We start from the raw sequence: 19,127 nt of genomic DNA, 5'->3' as shown, positions 1-19,127 counted from the left end.
AGTAGCTACACTGTTCAATCTCCCTTTTAAAATGAATTTACACTGTGTGCCTGTGGTGGACTATCCCTCTGTGTTGCCAATATATGCTTCCAACCTTTCCATTGTTTTGGCTGGGTTTGGTTTATTGTACAACAATTTTCTCCATCTTATGATTTCTGCTTTCTCTGAAGACACTTTTTAAAAATTCTTTCCAGCTGACTTTCACTGATTCTTACTGCTGCTATTATTCTTTCTTGTAATTTTTTTGTCCGTCATGGTTACATGCAATATGCAAATGTATTTTTTACTATGCTTATCTCATGTAGTAAAGTTATCCCCATGTAAATTAGGTAAAAATACTAAAAAACTAGGTATATTTATACTGAGACCAATCTTCTGTGCATGTCTGCCTCTGTATCTGTTTTTTTTACTGAAGATTAGAATAGCTTCTTATATTTGCTTGCTATATCTGGACCATAAAAACTTACACCAGCTAAACAGTTTTATGGTGAACAGGCAGCAAGTCCAGATGTGCCTTGGAATTCTTCCCTGTTTGGTGGGATAGCCCTTTCCTGGCACTTTGTTCTGTGCCAGGTGAACAGATAGCTGCATTTCATAATGTCAAATGGAAAGAATGGCTACTCCAAAAGAAAAGGGAGAATTATTCTTTTTTGTGTGTCTTCAGACACTGCCTTAATAAAATAATGCAATAACCAAAAGGGAACAGACTTCTGTAAGAAACATGATTGACCAGGCATATATTTTTGTAATGTGTATATGTATTACAGTTAGGCCTCCACAACAGAGAGTTGACTCCGGCAAATGCTACACAGGCCTCAGGCCCTAAAACTAGTCACCAAGTTCCACCCTATACAGATAGCAATTAAAATGAATCAGTTGTGCCACTCTACATGCTCCAGGAAGGCATTCAGTAGATATGGTCTCCCCTGGGTCATGTATTGCAGGAATAATGGAAATTTGTCTTAAAAATTGGTAAAAAAAATTCCTAAGAGGATTCTGAAGGGTTTTTTTCTTTCTAAAGACAAGATCAATTCTGTAAACTGTTCTGCTTTGCACAGAATGGTAGAAAAGGTAAGTGCATTCTTTTATGTCCTTGGTGTTTTACAATCGCGTTGAGTTAGGCACACTGTACAAAGTTACTAATTTCTTAGCAAAACCATGGTGAGTTGATTTGCTTTACCTAATGTCTGCAAATCATCAGCAAGATGAACAATCACAAATTAATTGCACACAGTAAACATAAGTATGTTATTTAAAAAAAAATCTCCAGTCCTGTGCTGCAGAGTGACAAAGCACGCTCAGAATGGGGAAGACAGGGTGTCAAGCAGCACCAGATTATCTAAGAATAATGCAGATGTAACACTACCAAGAAAAATAAACTATGCTTACCGATACAGATGGGTTTGTTTGTGGTGTTTTGGTTTGATTTTGTTGTTGTTGTTGTTGTTTGGTTTTGTTGTTGCTGTTTTATAAAGAAAGCATTTTGTTATTTCTCCAAGGAATTGCCCCATTTCAAAAGCTTCATTTTTTTCTGTACTCAGCAAGTTCTACACTGAAAATAATGTGCAGGTGCAAAAAAAAGTTTATACAGCTCCTTTGTACTACTGCATTTCTTTCAAGATCTGGAAAGAAGTACCTGTTTTTTTTTCCTCAGAAAATATGATGTCTATTTGTATTTACAGTGGGTTCTTACAAACGTATAAGAGGACTACCTAAAGAAAGCATTTCCAGGTCTGATATCACAACACTGGATTTCCAGGAGACTGTCTCCTTGAAGGAAAGAATGGCTATGTACAAGGCTGCTGTGTCTGAAATGAAGAGTAGCAGTACCTTTGCTCATGTAAGATATCAATGGTCCCCTATCTTAACTATGTGTGCTTCACATAGTGACATTATTTATACAAGATGACTGATTGAGCACTATGGAGATCAACATTTGAAGCCTGAAGTACAAAATCTACTTAGCAGACATGCTGGTGCATCACTCTCTGTCCGATTGAGATTTTTTTTTATGCTATACACCTTTGGTCATCTGGACAAGTGCCTTTAATTCACTGGAACCACTGTTTTTTTCCTTCCACTGTTGCATGAAGTGCATTTATTAGGACTGCAGACTTAACACAGATTAGCATCACGGTTATTCTTTCAGCTCATAATGACAAAAGCCAGTGGTTTCTGCATTGCTAAAAATATCATCAACTAATAAAATCACATTAGAAGGTACATTAAGTTTAGACCTCTTGCTGTTCAAACAAAAAAACTTCAAAATTGCTGAATTTTATGTTAGCAGCTCTGAGACAAGGTATATGAAAAAGTATTATCTTATATTCAAATTATTTTTAAAAGAATATTTATATGAAAAAATATTTAGAAGAAAAACTTCTACATTTTTGTTTACTCATACACATCTGTCAATAGAGAGTAGGTATTTTACAACAAAGTTTAATATTAATAGAAAGTAGCACATAAAGTATTTGGCTAACAGAATGTATAATGTCTTAAAATAGAACAAGACCACTTTACCACACATTTATCAGTTAGGAATATCTGAAAATTGGGCCCTCAGCCAGGAAAATCTGCCTCAGTTATAGAGAAATAGTAAAGGGTAAAAAGTCTATTTTTACCATATCTTAAAATCCTACCTCAATCCCCTTGTATCAGAAAATAGAAGTGTTATGCTGGCTTGCTATGTTAGAATGACATTAGTTTTTGTTTACTCTAAACTTTCAGGGGATGGTTATAACATCTTTTTCTAACTGTAAACTAGGACAGAGTAATTTCTGTATTTGGCAGAAGGACTATAATGCAGCTCTCACCAGCCAGCAGAAGAGCTGTAGAAGGATTCCCAGTCTTACCTGCACTTTGGCCTTCAGAATAGTCTGCAGCCACTGAAGGAACCTCCTGGGTGTTTGAACAGCCCAGAAGCTAGATATTGAAAACAATCACCAGCCACACTCACCTGAGTTCAGGTGTTTTCCAACTACCAAATTCCTGTATTTTGACTTCCTTACTTCCTAGTTGCCAAGGGAAATTTGGAGCAGATTCCTGCAGTTCACCTGGTTGAGAATGTTCCAAATCCCTACTACTTCAATTCAAAATATTGCTGAAGTCAGTACTCTCTCTCAAAAAGAAAAGAACTAAGTGGAGCCTGACCCAACCTAACTGTTGAGCACATATGAACTACCTGATTTACACTCTGGAACTCCTTGCAGTTTCTTACTGAAAGGTATGGTTGCCTGAACTGTACATCTGGTTACATTAAAGGGAATTAATACACTTCTTTACAAGACCTGTAACTGCTTTTACCCACACTAAATATTTCAAAATTACTGGAAAGGTATGCTTGAAATATTCATTCACTAAAATAATTCCTTTTCACATCCACATACCTATACAACAATGCTATCCTCATCACAGGGAAAAGAAAAAATCTGAGGTTTATGACCTGCTAACTTAGTCATCAGCTGCAAGCATTCAACCAAAGTGGATTTAGTAATCTTCATTCCACAGCTGTTCCCAATTATTGAGCAGTTTCTTTTCTGCAAGATGATTAATAAGTTTAAATGTTGAAAGCTTTGCTTGAGTACCATTTAACAGGCAATGCAAGAAACAGAACTAGAACAGGAAGCCTGAGAGTAAGGGCACTCCTGTGACCTTCAGCACAATATTAGTGAAGATCATCTCACAAAGGCCTAATTGAAGCTCTCCCCATGTTTTTCAACAATATCTACTGAAAAAATATAGAGAGTCAGGCAGCAGCTCTGAATGCAACAGAACTCAGAATAGACAAGTAAAAGAGGGAACAGCAGAGAAGGGTTCTGGAAAGCGTTTGTAACTGACAATCAAGTAGATCAGACTCCTTTTGGTGCTAAAAATTCAGGCCAAACATTTTTCAAATACATGTTGGACTTCAGTTATCCAAACCACAATTTACACCTCCTGTGCAGCGGCCTATGAACTTGCCAGTATTTGTTATTGTCTGAGTCATTCCTGAAAAGATAGTGTGTTACATGGCTGAAAATATATGAGTGATCCCTAAAACTACAGAGGAAACCACTGAATCCTAAGGCACTAATTTGGGCAGAGATGAATATGCAGCTACACCAGCAAGATCTATTTCATATAGGAGCATTTCACAACTACTGTTAAAATAAATTATACACTGCAAAATTCCAAAAGAACTTCATAATTTGCAGATCCTAATTTTTGGTTGATGAGTTCTAAAATGGGCCAGTGAGATTCTACAGTTAAGTGTAGTTTTGTATTTTGATGAAAACATCTGAGAAACAACCCTCTTATTACTGTATCTTTCCTGAATGCTAATGTTAATTCACGTGTACTGTTAAAATAAGTAGGGTTTACACATTACATCTATTGAAGTTGTTTATAAAAGGCTACGAGGTAACTGTTTCTCAATTTTCCATTTGAAATATATAAGCATTACAGCATACTGTTTTTTAACACTTTTCTAAAACCAAACTTGTAGAAATACATTCTTAGTACAGATGAATTACAACTGGCTTTATTTTATCACTCTAGACTTCAGAGAAAACCAAGTTCCATACTGTGCCTGGTGGCCTGGCAGCAGTGAGGAAACAATTTGAGAAAATGCAGATGACTTCTTCAAAAAAGACCTTTGCAAAGTACCGGTACAAGCACAAACCTGTACAGGTAACAATACAATTTTTATACTAACAAATGAGATATGCCCTGCTAGCTTGAGAAAAAATGTAATTCTTGCTTTAATGAAGAATTTTCATTATGACTGACAACTTTTCACTAATGTTCATACTCAGACAATTTACTCTTTGAGATATACTACAGGAATCATATCATTTTGTGCAGATGAACACTGAATATAGGCAATATTAGATTTATAGCAGGTAGGTAAGTAAAGCAGATTACTACCATAGCAATATTTTACATTGAACCTTGTCTGTAAGACTGTAATTCATTATAAAGTATCATGGTGATACTTTGTATTTATTGCATTTGATGTAATGCTAAGCCATTCTCTTTCAAAAGGATTTTCCTGCTTCCATTGAATTAAATCTAATAAACTCCCCTAAACAGATCAAAAATTGCACCGAAGAACATAGATGCTGCATAAAACTAGAACAAAGCAGGAGCTAAGTGTTTTTTAGATAAGAGGTCTTTACATTTGATGACTTCATTAGCACATACCATGAAGAATTACTGTAGGAGATAATGATTTTGGACTATGTGAAATCCCTTAAAGTAAACCACATTGAACAATCTGTCCCGTGCAATCTGAGAAACAGTAATGGCACAGTTGCTTTAGCATCCTGCACTTCTTGGGGAGATTTTATTGCTCTTGAGCTTTGTAGAACAGGACATATCAATATGCTGCCATTTTTGTGTTAAATAAGTATCACCTGCCAGCCATCTTTCACTTCTTACACATTAATACCAACATCAAATATTTGTACAGACAGCAAGCAAGACTCCAGTTTTATGGGAGACATAGCTTGCTGCAGATGTAGTAAAGTATTTTTAACTGAGCAGAAAAAATGCCATAGTTGGACAAAATCATACTGGAGCATAAACCTTGGTAATAGGGCAGTGTTATGCACATTTCTGATGACACGGTCCCACCATCCAATCAGGTTGAAGGAATGCAGAACCGTGAACAGAATTGTAGACTTTTTCTCCTAATCAGAACCAAATAATTTCATTTCTGTGATGCAAAGATGCATTTTCTCTGGCCTAATGGTGACCTCTAATTCTCCAAAGCCACCATGATGGTTCCATTTCTTCAACAAAGATGTGACCTCTAAGCATACTTATCCATGTACTAGTGGCTAGGTGAGGAGGATCTCTCAAATCATCATCAGAAAACAGTCACATTCATAGGAAAAAAAAAAATCACTCAGACCATATGGAACAATCTTTGAATTTAGGTTAAGTAACTTACTGCAAGACCATAAAATCCCATTTCTATCTAAGTGCACTCTCATTGAAAATGGGATTATACACTTAGGTAGCTGAAAGATTATTCAAGGTTATTGAACCAATCTTCAGGCAAACCAGAAAAATCATGTAATTTGAAGACAGATCTCAAGACCTCAATAAAATCAATCTATTCATCCAAGCTAAAATAAGGAAGAAATTAATATTTTTTTAAAACAGTAATCTAAATAGCCAAACATTTTGCTACATATTCAGTCATTGCATAAGGAGTGCATGGCTTTTCATTCAAAATATTGACATCAAATATCAAATAATAACTATTTATCTTACTGGTTTTCTCATGCAGCAGCCATCACCCATCACTCTCTTCACTGTAAAGGGGATTGGTTGCTTATGAAAGGTGCCATATTACCAGTAGGATGTACTAAATTCTTGGCCAGCACGTGAAGCAGCAATGAAAACTAATCACAGAATTGCCACATGCTCACAAACTCAACCAGAGTTCATCCACAGACATGGTTTTTAATTTGACCACTTGCATCATGAGAACCTTTCATTGTCAGCCACCTTCCCACACAGCTTATATGACGATCACAATGAATATGCTTCAAATGTGACCAAGTAAGAGGCCTCATTCTGCTTGGACAAGCTTTTGGGCCACCTGATTGCCTTGAACAATGCATTCACACATACCTATATAGAATTGTACATATGTTTTATCTACATATTCATATAACACAGCATTCATATTCTGAGCCTCAAAGCAATTTCATTTTTGAAAGAGGAAGCATTTTTTGTCAACAGAATATAAGGAAGCTGCAAAAGTGTCAACACAAAAAGCAAACTTTGGCCTAAAATACACAGAAAAGTTACTGAAAATTCAAATTTTGGCACATTTTGCAATAAGAATGCAGTGCAGAAACACTTAAATTTATGTATAGGCCACTAACAAATAAAATGTGTACCAATTACAGTTCTTTTCAGGAACAGAATCTGAATGCCTACATGGAAATGCATTCCTCTAACAAGACGTGTACAGACTTATTCTTAGATATATTTTTTAATTGTATTGCTTTAGTTTAGAGTTACTTATTATCCAAAGATACAACAGGACACCACAGCCCCTCTGTATTAAGTACTATACAGTACCACGAAGACTGGTAGCCCCCATAAAGGGTGATTTGAAACAAATAGAATAAAGGGCAATGGAAGTCCGAAATAAAAATAAAATTATCATAAAAAGACATTTGTGAGCTAGCAGCATGCCAACAATCACCCAGCTGGCAGTGTTTCCTGAAGCCCACTCATGATATGGCATAGAATAAAAAAAAAAAAGTAATTGAAAGGTGATTCTTGGGCCACAGGAAAAGCAACCATAATGGTTGTCTTTTCACTCCTGCCATCAAAAATGAGTTCCCTGTCTGTCCTCCACACTTGCACATCTGGAGGGGAGTTGTTTCCTCCTGACTCCATGACACAGGATCTGGTTGATTAAATAAACTTGCTTGATTTAATAACACACAGTATGGCAGGAATTGCATATTCCACAAAAACAAATAAAAGGATTAAGTTCCCACAAGCATAATTCTTAACTAGTATTAAATCTAGATCATGATCTTCATCCACAGTCCTGCATTGGAGGCATGATTTATGCTGCCTAATAAGATAAGAGCAACCTTATCCCATGCAGACCATCAAATAATTATACAGAATAGTCTCCAAAATCTGTGGAATCTACAAAACATGCCACAGATTCTGAAAGGGTAGACTAAATTAATCCTAAGTACAGCATACCCTATCCTATTCTATATCCAACTGTTGGCCATTACAGAGGGATGAAACCATAGATCTTCGTGCTCTTCACTTGTTTGTAATAATAAACAAGCAGCACTTTACCCTCTGTCACTGAAATTTCAATTAGCCATCTTGATATACACACAAAAAATAAGAACCTCCAGGTCCCTTTTCCTCCCTGCATGCCCAGAACAAGGCTGTGTAATTATGTTGTCAAAATCTGGCCCATAATATTTAGGCTGCATTTTAGACAGTCATAGCTGTCACGTTAAACTATTATAATCTTTTGCAAAACAGCAGCTACTTCATAAGCAGTTCCAAAGTTACATCAATAAAGCAGTAGTGACATTCAGATTAGATTTGCTTCCTGACTGCATTAAGCCTAATTATATTAGTTTTTAATACCCCGCACCATTCAAAGGACATTTAATGACCATATGAACATACTTTGTGTCTTGTGAATGAGAACAGAAAAGTCCATCTTAAATGAAAAATGCTTATATATGCACAAATATATTGAAGAGCATATCCATATAAAATGAATTATTATACATACACCTACACATAGTCATTAAACAGAGAAGAGATGGGGAAAGATGCACTTCACTTTCTTTGAACTGCCTCTATTCACCTTGGTATGAGGTCAGCTCTATGTCTCCTCTTGTGCAGCACCCTCACAACTGTCACTCATACAGAACTTGTGAGTATGAACTATGCTCTGACTTGTTCTTTTCAAGCCTCACATCACTGACAGTTCAAGCTATGTGGTAGATAGGGTTACATTTGGTATTTATCATTTACTGGGACACTAATCAGAAAATTTTTTTCTACCTTTTGTTCATATGATTTTATTTAATCTTATAGTTGAAACAAATTATTTGGCAGCACAGAGGTGGAAAAGAACTCATAAAGCCCACAAAGGGTATGCACATTGTTCCTCTGCTGTATAACCTAGGAGTCCTTGCTGCCTACTGTGTGGCAGAAATTATGAGCTGGGCAGTGGATGCCCCCCAGTATTGATTCAGCAGAAATGTTAATGAGGACACAAGCAGTATAAGCATTCCTTAGTTTGAAGGTGAAATAAATCTCAAAAATTTCTGCTTTACACAGGATGACTAACGGGAGAGAGGTAATTTCTTACCCCCAAATCAGCTGGATTTCAAGGGGGTGCCAGGATTTGAGATACAGGAATCTTACAGCTCTCTTTTACTCTAGATGTATAGCAGCAATCTCAGAAACATAGTGCTGCCTCCATTCAAATTCACATTACTTTAAACACTTGGGAAGCTCTTGCTGGAGGGAGAAGCTCTTTTCATTGGAAAGCTTATTATCAGTAGAAACAAATAGTCAAGGTTCCTTCTTGCAAGGAAGAAGAAAATTTAATTTGACATGAGTGAAATTATTTGTTAAATGTCTCTGTGTACATGCTAGTGCGAGAGAGGAAGCACAGAAGTGCTACCTTAATAATATAAATTCTTAGAATTTCTTTATTCTAATCACTAAATACAAAAGGACTCCATGGGCACAAGTAATGTGATGCAATATAGATTTAGTGACAGGCTTTAAATAAGAAAACAAATAACTGCTAGAATCTGGAGTCAAACTAAACACAGATAACCTCAGAAATTTGTTTACACAGACATCTTAGCATATCTCAGTAATGTGCTGCGTTTATTACACTGCAGTTATTGGACTTCTAGATATAATGCTTGCCTGTGTATTTTACAGTCTTCTGGTTAGCTTGTGGATCATATTTTTCATAACTGCAATTCAGCTTGGTTTTTGCACTAAAAGAGCTGTATAAAGCATATACAGGAAGTCTTACATGGACATATACTTCCTTTTAGAATGTTGTGTTAGCCTCATGCCTGCTGACAAGAAGTTGATGGCATAGCACATGAAACCAGCCTTACTAGTCACTTTTAACCCATTCCAATCTAATTATACATTGTACATATTCATGCAGCTTTCCATATCTGCTGGTTAAAGTCTGGCTGCAGTAACAGAAACTACTTGGTATCTTCAGTGTTATAACAATATCTGTTCCAATTTTTATGGCAAAAAATATCAATTATAATAACAATGGTACACTGCTGTAAAATGACTGTTCTAGTTATACCAAATACACTAGTGTTTATTTCCAAAAGCCCTTCAAAGAAAAAAAATAATTAAATATCAATTTACTATTAGCTGTTACTGTGCAACTATTTTTATCTGTCTTTAGGAAACATCAGGTAGTAGTCAGCGCACAGTATCAAGTGGCACCAGGGAAGCTGAGTGCAAAGAAATGATCTCTAAAGAAAGTCAAACGGAAGCCTCTCAAATACAAGAGGTAACTATATCAATTAATAATCATATCACTGGAAAATTATACTGATCCTGATACATACCAGCTTTGCTTCTTCCTTCTTTACTACTTGGTAAACCAAGATCTGGATTCCCTGATGATAGCCTCCCTCACTAGGCACTGAATGATAATTTTTACAGGTGTTTTATTAAATGTTTGTAATTTATTATTGTTTGGATATGTTATTTAATTAGGTTTCCATTCATATTTTTCTTTGATGTAACACTTTTAACACAGTCATGGAAGCATAGTAAATGCTTACATGTTGCACTAAATCCTGTAGTAAAGTGAAGGTTCTGTGCACAGGTTTCTCATCATGAGCAAGTTACTCGTGAGTTAGAAACGACTTCTACGTTCACTCAGCAGGCTGTTGAAACAGGTAAGAAGCGGCACGAGAATAAAGGCTCACAAATGGCCTGTGGCGAATGTCTTTACTCACATGAATGTACCACTTGGCATACAAGCATGGAAATGAACATTGCTCTGAATTCTCAGCAAATTCACTGGCTCGTGAATTCTCAATGCATTCATTGACTTCTATTGTACTTAAGAAATTAGTTTAACTTTGGTACAGAGAGATGGCTTTTGCATAATGAGCTGCTTTTAAATATGTAATCAGTTGTTTCAAAGAAACGAGAACTTGAAGAAGCATCTGAAAACAAAGGCAAACACAAGCACAAAGTTGTGGATGAGAAAGGTTCCATTTATAGCTGAACTAAATAGCTCAGCGGAATCTGACCAGTGTTAAAATGCTGCTGCTGCTTCAGTTTAGTCCTGTTATTAGAATTCACACTTTATATTCTCCTATAGGTCCCAGTCAACCTGCAACACGCCTCAAGTATACCAAAACAGTAGATGATAACATGTCCCTCAACTATGTTGTTTTCTCTATGGATATCTATTCGTGATCAAATGACTCTCTCTAGACTTCTGTAATAATGTTTTATAATTCACTGATAAAGTCAGTTTCATAAATATTCTTCTTCCCACTGCAGCATCCAATGCAATTCAGAATGAGGAATTCCCAAAGATTGTGACACAGATTTTAAAACAGCAGATTGAAAGGACAGCTCAGGAAAAGGCTGACAGAGAGACTACAACACCTTCTAAAGAAGTAAAGGTCTGTGTTTTTAACCAGAGGGATCTTTCTTTATGCAAATTAGAAGTGATACAGTTAAGACATTGGTCCATCATGCAGTCTGAATTTCTATTTTGCCTAAATTGGGATTAATAACATAACCCATGAAAGTAGTAGGAATATATGTACTTTAGGAATTAAGTGCACATAACATAATATGAAGTACACTAAAAGACTCAACAAGTACTTACAGTATGTGACGAACACAATTCAAAATGGGTCTTTACAAAAACTTCTGCACTTCTCCTCTGCTGAATACAGCCTTACCTTCATTTTGAATCTGCAAATACGTATAATTTCTGTCACCACAGATTCTCAGAAGCATAGAAAATGCCACTTTCAAAGGAAATGAAAAAGAGCAGGAGGCACAGAATAGCTTTACATTATGCTTATAATGCAAAGCCTGCATTTGTTGCAGCAAAACCTCTGAGACTGCTGAATCATCATTTTGTATGAATTCCACATTTCTTTTCACGTATATTGTATGGTGCAAGTAGCACAGCTCTTAGTTCAGAAGATTAGCTGCATTCTGAAGATTAGATGCATTCTGAGCAACAGCTGACAGATTGTGCCTTTCCAGATCTTATTATAGTCCTATTGCTTGCAGAACCAGCTTTTGCGAAGAACAGAAAAATTGTTTTATATGTTACTATGCTAAAAAAAACCCAACAACAACAAAACAAAGAAAAAAATATCCACTTTTGTTCCCTGCTGATGAAAAATACATACCAGGAAATTATAGTGCTTTCAACAGTTAGTTCATCTTCTATTACTACTGCTTCTGCATCAAGTTAAAAACAGGATGGAACTGCTACTCCTGCAATAATTTGCTCCAGATTCCATGAGTATGGAAGCATTGAAAAGTTTTCCACTGCTTACGTGAAAGCCGTACTGGAAATAACAACTTCCCGGTCCACTGAACTGTCCAGCTCTCCAACAAAGCACACTGACTCCACAGATCCATACCCAAAGCCAAGCAATTTCTGTAAAATAAGATGTTCATACAAATGTTGGAGAAAACACTTAGAGAAAAATTACCTGGTATTTTGTCTGGTGAATCTGAAAAAAAAAAATATATTAGAAAACATTGTCAGATGTGCAGCAGGTTAGATATGGCTTTGCTTTCATCATTCAGATGTTTACAAGACCAGAAATCTGGATAGGAGAGGTTCTCTCTTAATGTGGTTCCTTGAGAACCAGCCTTTCATTCCAGTTAAAGATGATGGTCCAAACCCAGACAAAGCTAGAAGCACTACAGACTACTAGAAGGACTGCACACTAGGAAACAATTGCATGAGGAGTTGTTAAATACATAGCCTGGATCTTTCAGACCCAGCATCTTGATGCACTGTGTGCACATGTTCCAGGCTCTGCAGGAACTATGGACAAGGCTCTTGCATTAGTTAGAGGAACTGTTCCTGCAACCTAATGGGTGTTTGAAATGAAGCCACTGAACTCTACAAATAAAAATTATCACAATCAGGAACGTGCATCGGATGAAACCATCTGATCTGATATCCAAAGGGACCTGAGAGAGCTTGAGAAGTGGGCCCATGCACGCTTCATGAGCTTCAACAAGGCCAAGCACAAGGTCCTGCACCTGGATCAGGGCAACCCCTGGTATCAATACAAGCTTAGGGGATGATGGAACTGAGAGCAGCCCTGCAGAAAAGGATTCAGGAGTTGTGGTGAATGAAAAGCTGGATATAAGCTAGCAAACTCACAGCCCAGAAAGCCAAACATATCCTAGGCTACATCAAAAGAAGCATGATGAGCAGGTTGAGGGAGGTGATTCTGTCCCTGTGCTCTGCTCTGGGGATACTTCTCCTGGAATACTGTGTCCAGCTCTGGAGTCATCAACAGAGGAAAGACATGAACTTGTCAGAAAAGGTTCAGAGGAGGACCAAAAGAATGATAGAAAGGCTGGAACACCTCTGCTATGAAGCAAGGCTGAGAGAGTTGGTGTTGTTCAGCCTGGAGAAGAGAAAGCTCTAAAGAGACAATGTTGAGGCTTAAAGGAAGTGTAAAAAGAAACTCAAAATATTTTGAAACTCAGTCATTGTCTGTTACCAGAGACAACTTTTGTCAGAGTCTAGAGAATGAATCTGTCCATGGAGAAGACACTGAAAGGAGATACGGTCTTTGAAACATAGCCTTTACCTTCTACCAATAAAGGCCTAATGAAAATTGAAGTGTTACATAGAATCTCAGTGGAGGAAAACATGAGCAGTGCTGTTGAAGGCAAAACTATTAATTGAAACACAACCTTAGCGGACAGAGGATTCAAACAAATTAAATCCAGTTGAAACACTGTCACAAAAATAAAAGGAGGATCAACACCCTGCTTGAGATGCAGCAGCAGCCCTTGTAACACCACAGTAAAGCACACTTTCTGATTCCAAACCTGATGACAATGATAAGCAAATAATACAAGAAATGCAACACAGGAATTCAAACAGATCCCTGTGGAGAACAGAAGGCTGAGAAACTGAAGACACAAGGAACTGTTGTGAAAGCTCCTAGCTATTGTCTCTTCTGTCATCATGAGGATTAATGCTGCAAGAGCTATCTTGAAGAATTTCTAATATAAAGCAGAATAAAAAAGTTACTAAAAATAGGTATTACAATTAACATAATGTTACTGTTGTATTTGAGAAATATTGACATACTAGAAAATATGCACATAATGCACCTGGCTTCACAACCTTAAAATTAATGCAACATACTCTTAACAGAGGTAAAATGCTGCCTGTATAAAATAACTAGAGAAAAAATAAAGGTCATATTCTGTGCACATCTGTTTAAGTCATTAAAGCACAAGATGTGATTTAAGACAAACTGAACTACATTTCAGTTTGAGTAAAATTACTGGCACAGTTTACAAATTAACATCTAATTTTAATTTTTTTCCTCATATTTTCTGCTGAGCAATTTTACCAGCTGATACAGCCCTAGTTTGAATTAAGGCAGCAAACCCATCAGAGCTCCTCAGTGTTCCTCAAAAAGCTGAGCCTGAAGTAACTTTTTTAATGTTTGAAGAATGTGAATATACAGATGAATATTTATATATTAATATGAAGTAAACATTGAAAACAAAACATTCTTTCTCATGTTGTATAAATTGCTTAAAATTATATTCAAATATTCTTTGTAAAGTTATGCATTTGAAACTTAGGAAATATTACATACACTATTGCATGATGAACACCAATGATATCCTTTTGTGTATTTATTTTGGGCACTGAGTTTGGATGTTATCCTGTAGGAAAAGCAGATGTTATAGCTTTACTCATTTGAAATGCATGATCAGAATGCTGATGCTTGAAAAAGCAATGAAAATGGCAGAACAAAGCTAAACACTCCTGTATCTGCATAACTCCTAAACAAAAAGCTCTGCTTTGAGTTTCCCAGCTCTACCTCGGTTCTTGCTAGAACAAACACTTAACGTGGTAGGTTGGCTATGGATGGCAGCTAAGTCCACACCCAATTGCTCAATCACTTGCTCATTCCTCCACAGTGGGATGAGAGGAAAAATCAGAAAAGCAAAAATTAAAAAGACCTATGGGCAGAGGTAGAGACTGTTTAAGAGGCAACACAAAGCTGGGGAACAAGCAAAGCAAAATACGGAATTGATTCACTACTTCCCATAAGCAGGCAAGATGTTTAGCTACTTCCTGGCAAGCAAGGCCTCAACAAGTACAAGAGTTACTTGGGAAAACAAATACCATGCCTGTGAATATCCCCTCTTACTCCTCCTTTCCCTCAGCTTTTATTGGTGAGCATGTCATATGGGATGGAGTATCCCTCTGGTCAGTTTGGGGTTTGTTGTCTTGGTTGTGTACTCTTCCAGCTTCTTCCACAACCCAGCCCACCTGCTTGGGGTAGGGGGAAGGAACAGAGTAGAAGGGAAAAATGCCGGAACACTTTGGAAACACCACCCTATTTGTATCTGTCTACTGATACAGTTTTCATATGAATTCAGAAATCAAGATGAAATAGCAGCACGCATTTTTCAAAGCCCAAAAGATTGACCATTATTTCCTTCAGCCCCTTACTGGCATGAAATAAAACTTTTATTCATGAGTTGTACTTTACAGAGAACTAGTTTCCTTTATAATTAATATATACTTCATAAAAGGAAGAATTTTGTATAGTTAGGTAATATATTTGTAGCCAATTCAGTCTTAAAAAATGAACTGAAGAAAGTATTGGAACTGAAAATGAAAACTGTAAAAATCCCAAATATTTATGTCTATAGCATATCTGGATGATATGAGTGTACAGTCTGCAGATTACCACACAAGTGGAAGTCCCTGATGTGTGTTTGGCATGATTAAGCAAATCTTCCTTATCAGAATTCCAAACATCTGCCCCTGTTTGTTGATCTGTAAATGGTATCATAGATTCAAAGATTATACACACATTATACTCAATTCCACTAGTAAACCTTTTATTATAATGTCTCCTTTCATAAATAATTATAAATAAATGGGAAATGTTGTACCTGGTATAATGAAGTAAATAGTCCTTTCAAAATGTATGGACTTTTGAAACAGGAAAGGTGTTTCACAGTACTATTGTTAGTTGAACGAAACCAAAGCCCTAAAATTGACAGCTGAGATACCAGTTATTGGATATAGAAAACTACAATTTTAACACATCATATGGACTGTTAGAGTTAAAAATAAATCATATTATGTGGCTTAAATTAACTCATAACTCTTTAATATGTGATTCTAGAAACTGCAGATTCAGGAAAATGAAATGTGCAGGCTCTGTCAACAGAGAGTTTACCCAATGGAATGTCTAGTTGCTGACAAGCAGAATTTTCATAAATCATGTTTCCGATGTCACCACTGTGGCAGTCAGTTAAGGTAAGAAGTAACTGCATGTTCACTCACAGAACACTGCATTCAAATATAAATATAGTTGGTGAAATTATTTTCAACTGGGCTACCCAACCTGTAGGGTAAGTTGACAGGGAGGTATCTTGGGTTCCCCTTTTCTTCTCTACTACTGACATTTGCACTGTGATGTGGAATAACCCCTTCAAATTTCTAAAGAGCAGATTCATCCAGATACCTTCCAAACTCTTCTACATAATACTTCTTCCTGACTGTTTCAGACCATCAGAAAAGCTCATGGACCAGAAGCAGCAGACAGAAAAACTTGTCTGGAATTGAAGACATCTAAACACACACACACACACACACACACACACACACACATTTTCTCACATTCTTGCTCACTCATAAAATGAGTGAACCACTCCTGTAGACTTCACAGAAAATATAATATTTATTGCTCTATCAGACTGCAGAGGCTAACAGTTCTGATTTTAAAACCTTTGAGGTTAGTTACACACATTACATTTGCTTCATTTAGGAGCAGAATCCAAATATCAAAGAATCACAGAATGTTAGGGGTTGGAAGGGACCTCCAGAGATCAAGTCCAGCCCCCCTGCCAAAGCAGGATCACCTAGAGCAGGCCACACAGGAACACATCCAGGTGGGTTTTGAAAATCTCCAGAGAAGGAGACTCCACAACCTCTCTGGGAAGCCTGTTCCAGTGCTCCATCACCCCCACTGTAAAGAAGTGTCTCCTTCTGTTGAGGTGGAATCTCCTGTGTTCTAGATTATACCTGTATACAAATATAATTGAGTGCAAATTTCTATAATTCACACAAAAGGTAAAAAATGCACTCTATTTTCTCCACCTGTTTTGTAGAAAAATAGAGGATTCGGCCTTTAATATGAGGGAAAAAGAGGTCCCAACAACCCTGAAGTTCTGTGGTACATTCCTATTTGGAGCTTATGCTGTGTAACAACAAAATAAGTTTACATTCTTCCATAAATCACAAAGCTTGACTCTTCTCCTTTATTTTTACTTTGAAATTCTACAAGAACTTGCAACTTAATATTTAAGTCAATTTTTAAAAAATTTGATCTCTTTTTGCTCTTCCTTTCTTTGTTACATACTATCATATAAGGGCACTTGAAAACCCAAGTAAAGTGTAAAATTAATGGTAGATATATGATATATAAAAGTATGAAACAAATTTTCTTCCATTTTGCAGCTTGGGAAATTATGCATCTCTCCATGGAAAAATATATTGCAAACCCCATTTTAAGCAACTTTTCAAATCAAAAGGAAATTATGATGAACCTTTTGGACACAAGCAGCATAAAGAATTGTGGAATTCTAAAGATCGGTGTAGCTCAGTTGGCAATATTCATGCTGAAGAAACAAATCCCACTAACAGTATACCCGCTGATTCTAAACCAACTACAGAAACAGATCAAGACTTGTACTCAAGTACTGAAGGTACTCGTCCTGATATTTTGGATAATAATTTGAAAAAATCCACTGAAAGAGGTAAGTTAAAGATGACATGGCCTCCTTCAACAGAAGATGCAGCACATAATAAAACATTTTCTATTGAAGAAGCGGCTAAAATAAATAAGCCAAAGTGGCCCCCAGAAGGTTTTGCTCAAGAAGGTTTTAGTTTACACACAAATAAACCTCTGGGCTGTAAAACAGATCCTGAGAAAAAAAATGGTGTGAGAGAACAAAACGAAAATAAGACTGCAAATTCACAACAAAACCAACACTCATCCTTTAGCTCTCTGTCTGAAAAAGAAGCTACAAATATGCGTAACACAAAGAAAAATGAAACAGATAATAACAGAAAAGATGAGATGGAAGCTGAGAATGTGCAAGATAAGCTGAATAAAAGAGGAGGATCACAGAATAGGGAAGAAAATGGAAAGGATATTAGTGAAGCTGATAATGCAATTCTGCGTAGTGCTGGGAAGGAGCGAGAGAAAAAAGTTAACAAAACTGATGATTCAGAAGTTGTACAGGTTACTAACATTGATGATGTAGCAGTACAAAAGAATTACAAAGAATGCAGCTTCAATAATAATAACAATAACAATTATGCCACCTTTTCAAATCTAAACATTTGTAGGCAAGAAACAACTCTATCAGCTATGTTTAATCCAATGACAGCATTAAGCCATGCAATTTGCACAGTATCACAGCATGCCTTTGCAAAGCTGGGAAACTGGTCTGGAAATGAGATGTATGAATCTTATCAGAGCTTTTCTAGCAATACCATAACTGTTGCATGGGATGAACAGAACTCAAATGATGAAGATGCTGTTACCTCTAAGAGTCTTGCCAAACTTAATAAAAATGACACTTGTCAGAAGTCTCGTACTAATAGCATGTTAGTTTTAAATGAGGCAAATAATACAACATTGTCTCTTGATACTGAGTTGGTATGCACTGGAGAAGAATCAAAACATGACAAAATTTTAAATACTACTTTATCTGACACTCTGAAAACATCTTCTCTTAAAACAGATATCCTGAGTTTAGACTGTGATCTAACAAACTCTGTAGGCTTAACTAAAAATTCCTGCAGCCCATATTCAAAAGAACATGGGAATTATCATACAGAACCGAATTATATTAATGCCTGTCGGGAAAGCAAAACATTCAAAGTGCTGAAGAAAGTCATAAAAACAAGCTTAGATTTCCAGAGTTCAAGATACATGACTGTTCCAGCACTCCAAGCTGAGAAAGTCAGGTTCAAACATTTCACTATAGAAGAACAAATTAAAATAAATAGATCCTATGATGAAAATTAGTTAACAGCTAAGGGATCAGCTACATCTATCACTCATAAAGTATGCTGCAAATAGGTATTTCTTCAGTACAGTTATTTTAGTCCTTCCTGAAAAATTTAGTGTTCAGAGATTACATGTGAAGATTTGTATTATATAGTCAATTACTGACTTTATTTACATGTTTTATATTTAAGGCAATGAAGATCCATAAAATAGAGGGTTTTTTCAGTCTGTAATTAAAACAACTTCTCTATGTTCCTGACCATTGCAAGAAATATTTTA

The 19,127-nt window shown here is 36.4% G+C and overlaps 1 protein-coding gene across 1 annotated transcript in view; it reads left to right on the top strand.

Moving 5' to 3' along the window:
- XIRP2 (xin actin binding repeat containing 2) overlaps positions 1-18,866 on the top strand; it is a 39,428-nt gene extending 20,562 nt beyond the window's left edge. Inside the window, exons 4-10 of the mRNA XM_054173151.1 lie at positions 1,683-1,840; positions 4,540-4,671; positions 9,950-10,057; positions 10,379-10,451; positions 11,068-11,192; positions 15,951-16,084; positions 17,288-18,866. Of these exons, the coding sequence (XP_054029126.1) occupies positions 1,683-1,840; positions 4,540-4,671; positions 9,950-10,057; positions 10,379-10,451; positions 11,068-11,192; positions 15,951-16,084; positions 17,288-18,866 (2,309 nt within the window). The remainder of the gene's footprint in view (positions 1-1,682; positions 1,841-4,539; positions 4,672-9,949; positions 10,058-10,378; positions 10,452-11,067; positions 11,193-15,950; positions 16,085-17,287) is intronic.
- The last annotated feature ends 261 nt before the right edge of the window (positions 18,867-19,127 follow it).

Source organism: Dryobates pubescens, chromosome 2 (assembly GCF_014839835.1).
Source record: "Dryobates pubescens isolate bDryPub1 chromosome 2, bDryPub1.pri, whole genome shotgun sequence".
In the NCBI taxonomy this organism is placed as follows: domain Eukaryota; kingdom Metazoa; phylum Chordata; class Aves; order Piciformes; family Picidae; genus Dryobates; species Dryobates pubescens.
Note: the sequence above shows the minus strand (reverse complement) of the source record. Positions and strands in the feature narration are given on the sequence as shown.